At 33.9% G+C, this 11,321-nt stretch overlaps 1 protein-coding gene and 2 long non-coding RNA genes across 4 annotated transcripts in view; 1 reads left to right on the top strand and 2 right to left on the bottom strand.

Annotated features, from left to right (window-relative positions):
* Positions 1-443: 443 nt before the first annotated feature.
* sptssa (serine palmitoyltransferase, small subunit A) lies at positions 444-6,195 on the top strand. The gene is given in 2 exon segments (NM_001093727.1): positions 444-585; positions 5,338-6,195. Coding segments are annotated over 2 exon segments (207 nt in total). The 5' UTR covers positions 444-482; the 3' UTR covers positions 5,442-6,195.
* LOC108179745 (uncharacterized) overlaps positions 2,926-11,321 on the bottom strand; it is a 28,582-nt gene continuing 20,186 nt past the window's right edge. The window contains exons 2-4 of one of the 2 annotated variants that reach the window (XR_015512989.1): positions 10,236-10,391; positions 7,790-8,313; positions 7,192-7,591 (exon numbers count right to left, since the gene is read on the bottom strand). This is a non-coding gene — a long non-coding RNA (uncharacterized LOC108179745). Of the gene's footprint in view, positions 3,587-7,191; positions 7,592-7,789; positions 8,314-10,235; positions 10,392-11,321 lie in introns of those variants that run through there. The other variant, XR_015512990.1, reaches the window with a different exon arrangement.
* Positions 5,832-7,098, bottom strand: LOC147833016 (uncharacterized). Its single transcript, XR_015513045.1, has 2 exons — positions 7,028-7,098; positions 5,832-6,951 (listed from the first exon to the last, which is right to left on the bottom strand). It is a non-coding gene; the product is annotated as an uncharacterized LOC147833016 (long non-coding RNA).

Raw genomic sequence — 11,321 nt, 5'->3', positions numbered from 1 at the left:
TCTATGACTTGATTCTGGCTTATTTTACTTATATTAGTCTTTAAAATCAGGTCATATTTACTTATATACTTGCATGTCATTTTGGCTTAAATATTCAAATAGTGTGGTAAACAATATAGGGAGCGTGTCACTAGTTGTCACCATTCAAAAATAAATGAATGTGCATATATAAAACCTCAATATTGTTCTGTTTAATTTTGCATCATAATGTAGCACTTTTTCCATTTTATGAAGCCAATAATCAGACTGAGGTACAGCTGGTTTTATATAAACACTTGATCGTGAGCTCGAAGCGTTAACATCCCTAACAAATATAAAAACAGCTTATTACATTATTTGTTTTGTGATCTGGATTTCAGTCGGACTTTTATTTTGACACTCAGTGCCAACATTTTCCCCTTACCACGTGACTTTTATTATGTCACGCTCTAGTCCAATCCGGAAGGGAGCGGCGGTGGGACCAACACGAGCCGACAGAAAACATGGCGTTTGGAGATGCCTGGAAACAATTATCTTGGTTTTATTACCAGTATTTGCTCGTAACAGCTCTGTATATGCTGGAGCCTTGGGAGAGGACTATCTTCAGTATCCTTTTATCATAAAACATTGAGTTTTGTATGCGTAAGGAGCGTTATTTGGGCTGTCTTGTTATCTCCGGTAAAGGTATGAAGTTGTTTCCTCGCTCTTTAAGTGTTAGTTGTTTTTTCGTGGCGTACTACTAACTAATAAATTAATACGAAGACATGTTTTTGACATTATTAAAATAAAATACATAATGTATTTCCGACACGCGTGGTTTCTGGAAGTCTGGTGTGTTAACTTGTTTGCGTAACAGCTGATTATTTTAGTTCCTCTTTTAAGCTAAATTATTATCGTCATTGTTTTTTATTATCGGTTATAATTAATATACGATAATCAGGAAGTATTTAGCTGTGTGTATTTGCGAAATAAATGAATGAATGAATGAATGAGTGGTGTGTCGCACTTGTGGGTGTGACGTGTGATATTTAAATCAGTGACACAACATGACCTGATTTCCAGGTGTCTTCTGAGAACATGTTGATCTTCAGTTTCACTGTAACCTGTTTTACTTGATGCCTTTTTTTTGTCGTGAGAAATACATTTTTCTGTGGTCACCTGGGAAATGATGTCACCTGACACCTTTACAGCAGTGTTATAGTGCTGGGTTTGTATATGGTTAACCCACAGACAGTAAAACAAAAAACAACCTGACAAGATATTTTCTGTTATATTTTTCCAGCGCTTGCAAAATTTCAAAATCTCTGGTAGCCGTTTGGACAGGCAGACTTTTGGTCTGTTTTGGTAGCCCAAATTAAATTCAAGTGGGACAAATAGAGAATACATTTTCTTCTAAATAAAAAGAAATGCATACATTTGCTAAAAAAAACAAACAAAAAAACATTATATGTATTAATTAAAATAATTAATCCATTAATCATTGGATTAATTTTTGGTAGCCAGACTGAAAAACATAATAGCCCCAAGACAGCAGCAGTTTTGCTTGGCCTGTTTTCTAACAGTTATTTCAATATAGTTTTATAAATGTACCTTATTGTTTATTCAGAATTGAAAAATCATGATTATGACTTATTGCACAGTGTTTGTACTAAAAATAGCTAATTTATAACTACAGTAAATGCAGAAGATAACAAAATTATTAACCTTATATATATGAGCAATTCCAGCGTTATGGATGTGACATTTGCAGTAAAAACTCAAAACATAATTTCACACAGAAAGTATATGTTGACATTGTATCGAAACTTCTGTTTATATTTTCCAAAATAGCTCACCACAGAGTTATGGTAGCAGAAAAATATCAATATGTAAACATGTTTTATATTTTAAATTAGGAAAATAAACATGCGTTATGGATGTGACAAAAAAAGTTTGCGAATTTTTTTACAATGGACAACAGATTATTTAGAAATTCTGACAGTTAAACTGCACAACCCAAAAGAAACAATGCTCATCAAACAGGTATGAATCGGCTCACTATAGAATTATAATGATTGATTTTATTTTATTTGACATTTTTGCATTTATGAAGAAAAAGTGTCGTTATGGATGTGACACATTTCCCTTATGGATGTGACAGCTGTGAAATAGCCACTTGTGTGATTTTGGCAAATTAAATATAATAGTTTGAAATACTGACAGATACATTTACGAGTATTTTTACAGTACTGTAAAATACTTGCTAACACAAAAAATGTAGAAACGGTTTGTCTATTTTGGTGAAAACTAAATTATCTTTTATGGCAAGGTTGACATTTGCATGGAATTGCCCATATATATATATATATATATATATATATATATATATATATATATATATATATATATATATATATATACATAGCAGGAGAAGCTTATTTTAAAACATTTAAAAATCAGATCGACCCCAAACCTTGACTAGTGGTGTGTGTGTATGTATTAGGCATGGGATGATGGGACTGGTTTCAAGGTAAACCGCGGTTCATAAAAGTCAAGATAACAACTTTTCCCCCCATTAAACACAAGATATTTCATTTTAGAAAACATTTATAATATTTTAGAACTACATATGTCAGGCTTAATAATTAAAAGAAAACATTGAATTGTGCTGTCTTCATTGGTTTCAAAAACACATTTATGTACGATGCATAAAAAACATTAAAAAAAGAACTTGTATAAATCTTAGGAATGGTGTAACAGAAAATTATAGCACCTAAGCTGCATTTATTTAATCAAAAATACAGTATAAAGTGTGAAGTGTTATTGCACTATAAGATAACTGTTCAAAAATAGTTTATCATTTAATTATTTATTCCAGTGATTTTAAAGTATCACAGTATTGTGATTGCTGCTGTAAAATAAGTTCTTTTTAAATGTCTGAGTAAAAAACAACAACTTTTCCCCCCATTAAACACTATTTATTTTATTTTAAGAAATATTTATAATATTTTGCAACAGTAGACATGGCAGATGGGCGACGTAGGTGGCGCAGTAGGTAGTGCGGTCACCTCACAGCAAGAAAGTCACGTTTCTGTGTAGAGTTTGCATGTTCTCCTGCATTTGTGTGGGTTTCCTCAGTGTGCTTCGGTTTCCCCCACAGTCCAAAGACATGCTGCAGGTGAATTGGGTAGGCTAAATTGTCCATAGTGTATCAGTGTGAATGAGTGTGTATGGATGTTTCCAAGAGATGGTTTGCAGCTGGAAGGGCATCCGCTGCGTAAAACATTTGCTGGATAAATTGGCAGTTCATTCTGCTGTGGTGACCCCGGATTAATAAAGGGACTAAGACGAAAAGTAAATAAATGAATGACATGTCAGACTAAATAATCCAAATAAAGGATGAACCTCTGCTGTCTTCTTTAGTTTTAAAAAGCACAGATTTCTTTACAACTTGTAAAAGGCGTCTTTGGAGATCTTTTTATTTTTTATTTTTTGGAAATACAGAAGCATTGTTCAGGTCTATAGCATGCTTGGATGCTGGTTTATAAGTGATTTGTTTTCTAAATCGTGAGCTGACCACTGTAGCTTTTGATGTGGAGGGTCCTTTACTGCTGGAGATGCTGTTGCCCTAAAAAAAATCAACAAAACAGTCATAAAAAAACAAACAAACTGTCTAACAGAATTCTTCTGCTATTTTAAAACTTTGACTTTTCCAAACCATGGTGAACTTTGAATTCGGTTATCATCCCATGTCTGATATATGTGCGTGTGTGTATATGTTTGTATTTATTTATGTGTGTGTATCTGTTAGGGTTGTCACGAAACTGGAATTTGGTACCAACTGATACTGACAATTTTAAAACATCCATTTCCCGCTAACATTTGAGCGCTGTTGAGCATTTGAATGCTTAAACAGTGCTGACTGGTCATTGTGTTCACGTGCTCAACAGAAATGACTGTGGCTGTTTCTCAATTCCAAGAACGCAGAGAACGGACTTGCGTTCTTGTGGAGACCGGTCTTGCCAGGTGTCCTCGGAAGAACGAACTCAGGAGACCGCGAGGGCAGAGAATGCGTCCTTTGAGAATTGAGATGCTGCGTTCTTCCTGATGGTCATGTGACCTTCACGTGTTTTAAATGGTAAATTATTTAAACATTACAGCCTTCATACAACGATTTATTGTTTTTCTCCTTTTCAAAATTGCATAAAACATTATAAATATATGTCGCACAATATAAATAAAACTGATTTTAATACGAATTTCAGCAAACAAACACCTTTAATGTGTTTATTTCTTTATTAAGATGTCCATGGTAATGTTTACTTTCACGGTGTCATTTAGGGAAACTCCTGAGGTGAATAAGTTATATCTCTGAACTTTATTAATAAATCTAAATAAAATGCTGCGCTTCCCATCTCCAGTCGCAATGACTTCTGGGACTTCCAGTGCGAGTTCGGTGCTCAAGTCTGCATCAGTGCGTCCTCGATATCAAGATCACATCCGGGAAGTTTCACGCGTCCTCCGTACTTGCGGTCTTGAGTATTGGAACTGAACTTGGGCAGCTGATGATGACGTTACACGAGAACACGAGGACGCAAGACCGCTGAAGAACGCATATTGAGAAACAGCCATTGATTGGCCATGAAGCTCATCAGTTCACCAAACTCACCACAGTTTACTGAGTGTGACCACAGAAACAGGGACACTGGAGCGCTTCAAAGTCACGTCGATCAGCTGGTTTGTCTATAAGCAAACATACGAGAGATCTGCTGATGAAGCTCGGCTTTGAAGCACTTCAGTGTCCCTGTTTCTGTGGTTACACTCCGTAAACTGTGGTGAGTTTGGTGAACTGATGAGCTTCATGGCCAATCACAGTCATTTGTGTTGAGCACGTGATCACAGTGGCAAATCAGCAGTGTTTAAGAACGCTCCACAGCGCTCAAATGTTAGTGAGATGGACATTTTTAAAATGCCAGTATTGATTGGTATGGAATTCCAGAATTATGACAACCCTAGTATATATCATTGACCTCTTATGCATCAGTTATTTTTTTTTTTACAAACATTAGTACAATTTTCATATTTATTTCATTGTAATTTTGTGTACTTATTTTACTGCCATTTTATTTATATTCATTCATTTTCTGGTCGCCACAGCGGAATGAACCACCAACTTATCCAGCATATTTTTACGCAGTGGATGCCCTTCCAGCCACAACCCATCTCTGGGAATTCATTTATATAATAATTATCATTAATATATATTTTAAATCTTTTTTTTTTCATTACCTTTTCCCCATTTAATTCCATCTTTTATCCAGTTTAGTTGTTATAAATGGATTTTCTCTTGTATAAAGGTTTCCTTAACCATGATCTCAGATTCTCTGCTTATCTCAGTGGCAGCGATGGCGGTCTACACCGGTTATGTGTTCATGCCGCAGCACATTATGGCTATATTACACTATTTTGAAGTGGTCCAGTGACGACAGCCAGCAGGATCATCGTCATCATCATCCTGCGCGCCACCGCCGTCTGTTGGCGGGAAAATGAACTGCTCCAAAACTACTCTCCACGTGAAAGAAAATGAACACTTCAAACATGGACACTTGTGTTTGCTGAAGGAGAACAACAGTAAACAGCACAGTCTGCCGCTGTAATAGCACACACTGCCCTGTCTGCAAAGGTATCCTTTTATAAATAAGATATATATAGGATTTTGTTTTTAAATAATGCTTCAGTTTTGTTTCATGACAGTGCTTTGTTCAGATGATACTTATTTTTTGATGTGTATATTTAATTGTATACATGTTTGTAAGATTTTTATAGAGGTTTATTGACCTGAAATGACGTGGTTTGAATTATCTCTGGTATAGTTTTGGATCTACTTTTGATCAGATTTGACATTGCGAGTCATGGACGGATGTGTGACGCCATTGTTGATCATTCAGAACCGGTTGCTCGGGTCATAAACACACTTCAGTAAACTCCTTCTGTAATCTACCTTGATCTTCGAGCTCTGGAACAATTATTCAGCAGATTCACTGTAAAATCCTGAGGAGAAAATAAGTCTTTTACTTTATGGAGGAGATTGTAAATGGTATGTAAACATTAATATTGCCTCTAGTTATGAAAAACAAGTTGTATGTCTCAATTAAAATGTTGAATCTAAATTATTTTAGTCTGTTCCTGACTTCTCAACTGATTAACATAGTTTTGCAATAAAGATTTTCTTTTACACTTCAGGTGTCCTGTTTGTGGTAAAATAAGTACATTTTAATACTGAATTAAATCTTGTTATTTATCAATTCTTCTACTATTTATATAGCACTTTACTACAATAACGGCTGACTAAAGTGCTTGACACAAGTAAAAGCAAATTATACAACACAACAGAAAAGCAGACGATGCAAAACAGTAAAAAAAATATCAATAAAATCCACAAACATTAAAACACAGCATCAGTGCCCTGCATTAAAAGCCAATTTAAACAAGTGGGTCTTAAGCTGGGCTTTAAAAAGTGTCAGGTCAGGGCTTGTATGAAGCTCAGTGGGAAGGGTATTCCAGACTTTAGGATGTGCCACTGCAAAAGAGCGGTCACCCCACTGCTTGTTGACCGAGGGACTTCAAGCAGGAGTTGGTCAGCAGATCACAGAGCTCTTCTGGGTTTGTGCACATGCAAAAATTTGCATAAATAGGAGCAAGGCCATTGATGGCACTAAAAACAAACATCAAAAGTTTCAAATCAATACTAAACTTAACGAGGAGCCAGTTTTAGGGAGTAGAGAATTGGTGTAATGCGTTCACTTTTCCGACTGTTGGTCAACATGCGAGCAGCAGCATTTTGCACAAGCTGCAAACCATGAAGACATGACTGATTAACTCCAACATAAAGTGCATTACAGTAGTCCAAACGCAAACTAACAAAAGCATGGATGGTTTTTTTTCAAGATCAGCCTTGCTCAGGAAGGGCTTGATTTTAGAGAGAAGGCGAAGCTGGAAAAAAAAAAAAAGCTTGCTTTAATCACAGAATCAATCTGCTTATATTTTACACTGCTGTCTAGTCTCTCACCCAAGTTTTTGACCACATGGGTGAAGCGAGGAAACTGAGCCAGATGTGCTGGAGATTAAATGGTTGACCTTAGAATTGTCAAACAAAATACACTCGGGTTTTGTCTTGATTTAGGCAGCCATTTTTTGACAGCCATGATGGTAATAACAAAAACTAATACAATAATAATAAACTTAAAATCAATATAATCATATCAACTCAGAAGTTGCTAATTTGACCAATTTCACAGACCCATGAAATTTTAAAGTAAAAAATGAATTAAACACAAAATACTTTTAAGCTATGAATATATCAATAATCAATATTTCAGTCTTTCCACTACACAAAAAGGGATGTTTGCTGTTTTTTTTTTTCAACCCAATTTAAAATTAACTAAAACTTGAATTTTTTGGACAACTTAATTTTTGTTCAAGCCACTTAAATGTGCATAAACTTAAGTTAACCCAACACTAATCCATTGTGTGGAACCCGGCACTTTTCTTTTAGTGTTCAAAATTCCACATTTAATTAAGCATGTTACACTGAACATTGGTGAATTATAAAAGTCTATATATCAGCAAGTAACTGAATAAATCATTCAATCAAGTCAAGTGGTTGTAAACAATGTATATGGGCTGAATTTAAACAAACAATGTATGTGTAGTAATGTTCAACTTAAGTTGTTTAAATTCAGCCCAAATAAATTGTTTACAACCACTTGACTTGATTGAATGATTTATTCAGTTACTTGCTGATATATAGACTTTTATAATTCACCGAAACTTTTATTTATGCAACACACAATTGCTGTAAATACTTCAAACCTATTTGTTATTGATATTTGAGCCGGGGTGGATGATATCCATGTTGTTCAGTATAATCATCATATTTATCAGTTGTTTACAGTAGATATGCATAAATAGCTTAAAACAGATCATAAAACATATTACAGCATGCCTGTCTGAGCTATAAATAACCTATAAATATTGATCCTCGCCCAACAGGTGGAACTGAAGATATGGATGAATCAGTTTAGTTTACAGTCAGCAACCAATGAACTTCCGTCCTGCGCTCATATCATTGGCATGAGTCAAAACGAGAATAGCAGCTGGTTACAGTTTAAACTCCAGGATGAGGGTGTCCTCACGTAGGCCATCGCTGCTCTGCTGGAGTTTGTACTCTAGATGTTCAGCGATGTCCTGTTAGAGCTGTAGTGCTTTACTGAGAAGCTTTTCAGTTGCTTAAAGGGACAGTTCACCCCTTATTTACTCGTCCTCCACTTGATACAAAATCTCTTTTAGTCTCTTCTGTTGAACATTAAGTTATAATTAAGATAATTGGGATAAAGAAACAGGCATTTACTTCCACAGTATTTTTATAATTATTATTATTTTTTATTATATATTGATACAAAATCTCCCTGAATATACATTAAATTTAATTTATTTTTTAAATTATGAAGTGACTAAAGGAGATTGTTACTATTATAAAACTTTCGCTCTGATGTGTCAACAAAAGAAACACAACTTTCAAATACAACTATTAGGGGTGCTCCGACCACAGCCAGAGTTCAGTATCAGCTGATAATCACATTAGATGACTCAATTGGTACTCTCTGAACTGGCCGATCTCATGAACCAATCGCAAGTGTTTGTGTAAGAAGATGATAACATGACAAGTTATGTACAAATACTCGCTATCGCCCAGTCACCATGACCAGGAATTCTGACTCGCTATCAGCCAAACACCATGACAAAGGAATCTGTACTTTGCATTGGCCGATCACCATGACAAAGAATCGGTACTCTGTATCTGCTGATTACCATGCAAGGAATTGGAACTCTGTAAGGAGCAATCACCATGACAAAGAATTGGTACTCTGTACCGGCCGATCACCATGACAAAGAATCGGTACTCTGTATCTGCTGATTACCATGCAAGGAATTGGTACTCTGTAAGGAGCAATCACCATGACAAAGAATCGGTACTCTGTATGGAGCAATCACCATGACAAAGAATTGGTACTCTGTACCGGCCGATCACCATGACAAAGAATCGGTACTCTGTATCTGCTGATTACCATGCAAGGAATTGGAACTCTGTAAGGAGCAATCACCATGACAAAGAATCAGTACTCTGTATTGAGCGATCACCATGACAAAGAATCGGTACTCTGTATTGAGCGATCACCATGGCAAAAAAACGGTACTTGGTATCGGCCGATCACTACACTGTAAAAAAATCCTGTTTGTCTTAATTTTTTAAGCTGAATCAAGTTAACCTTATGAGTCCATTGAACTTATATTATGTTAAACTGACTTAAAACAGCTTGCATACTTAGAAAACTGAAAACATGATTTACTTAGTTAAATAAGTTACAATAAGCTGGATAAGTTGGCAGTTCATTCCGCTGTGGCAACCCACTAATAAATAATGGGACTACGCTGAAAAAGAAAATGAATGAATGAATATACACAGTTGAAGTCAGAATTATTAGCCCCCTGATTATTTTTTTTCTCAATTTTCTGTTGAACGGAGAGACTTTTCAACACATTTCTACACATAATTCTTTCAATAACTCATTTCTAATAACCAATTTATTTTATCTTTGCCATGATGACAGTAAATAATATTTGACTATTTTTCAAAACACTTCTATACAGCTTAAAGTGACATTTAAAGGCTTAACTAGGTTAATTAGGTGAACTAGGTAGGTTAGGGTAATTAGGCAAGTCATTTTATAATAATGGTTTGTTCTGTAGACTATCAAAAACAAATGTAGCTTAAAGGGGCTAATAATATTGACCTTAAAATGGTTTTTAAAAAAAATTAAAACTGCTTTTATTCTAGCCAAAATAAAACAAATAAGACTTTCTCCAGAAGAAAAATAGCATCAGCATCATTTGGAATATATTTAATAAAGAAAAAAATAATTTGACTAATATATAACTAATAATTCTGACTTCAAATGTATGTACACACACAAACACACACACACACACATACACACACATACACACACACACTTTTCTATATATATATATATATATATATATATATATATATATATATATATATATATTTGTGTTCAACAAAAGAAAGAAACCCAAACTTGTTTGTAACATACAAAAATAAACTAGTTTTTTTACTCTACCATCTGAACTGATATGTTCATTTACCCCACAGCATCGTGTCATAGTCCATTGTGCAAATGTCATTTCACTCTGACCTTTCTCTGTGCAGAAGTCCAGCCAGCAGATCTGTCATCTGGGTCAGTACAAACGTCACGTCTGCGATATGCCTTTAATTATTTCCGTACTATTTTTAGCCGATCAACGTGCATTCAGTGGTGTTTCCAGACATTTCAGAGACACGTCAGATTTATCTGAGAACACAGTGAGAGATATGCAAAAAACTAAATAAATGATTTTGTTTGATCATTAACTAAATGTGAATGTCTGAGGTCACATAAGCAATATAGAAGTCAATTTGGCACTGATGACATGGCAAGAAATTATTAATATAATCAAAAATTAATATCAACATAAGTATATTTTACTAATTAACATAGAAATGCAAAACTAGTGAAGATAAACAAATACAAACAAAATACAAATTTGTTTTATTTTATTTTATGTTTATCTTATATCTATATCTTTGTGACAGGAATAAATCTAAAATGTATTTTCCTTATTTTTTAAGTGTAAAGTAAAAGTAAATTAAGTTCAACATTTTATGCTGAAAAGAACAAAAAAACTTATTTCTAGGTTAAATATAAAATTATATGTCAATGTTAATCTGTCTGGTATAGATGATCTGATCTAATGTTCTTAACAGTGAATTATTACATTTACAATGTGCTTTGATAAATTAACTTACATAATTACTGTTGTTAATAATAATAATACTGTAAGATAAATAATAAACAAATAAATAAAAAGAAAATATATTTAATTGTGTCACTGTGTACATGTCTTCATAATCTTTAGTCATAATAAAATATACTTTATTTTATAATATATATTATAGGGGTGGGTATTATATACATGGGTATTATATACATACATATATATATATATATACATACATACATACATACATACATACATACATACATACATACATACATGCATGCATGCATGCATGCATGCATGCATGCATGCATACATACATACATACATATATATATATATATATATATATATATATATATATATATATATATATATATATATATATATATATATATATATATATATATATATATATATAAACTTATTGACATGCCTTTACATCTGCTAATTAACAACAACAA

Source organism: Danio rerio, chromosome 17, assembly GCF_052040795.2.
Source record: "Danio rerio strain M-AB ecotype USA chromosome 17, GRCz13ab, whole genome shotgun sequence".
Lineage (NCBI taxonomy): Eukaryota > Metazoa > Chordata > Actinopteri > Cypriniformes > Danionidae > Danio > Danio rerio.
Note: the sequence above shows the minus strand (reverse complement) of the source record. Positions and strands in the feature narration are given on the sequence as shown.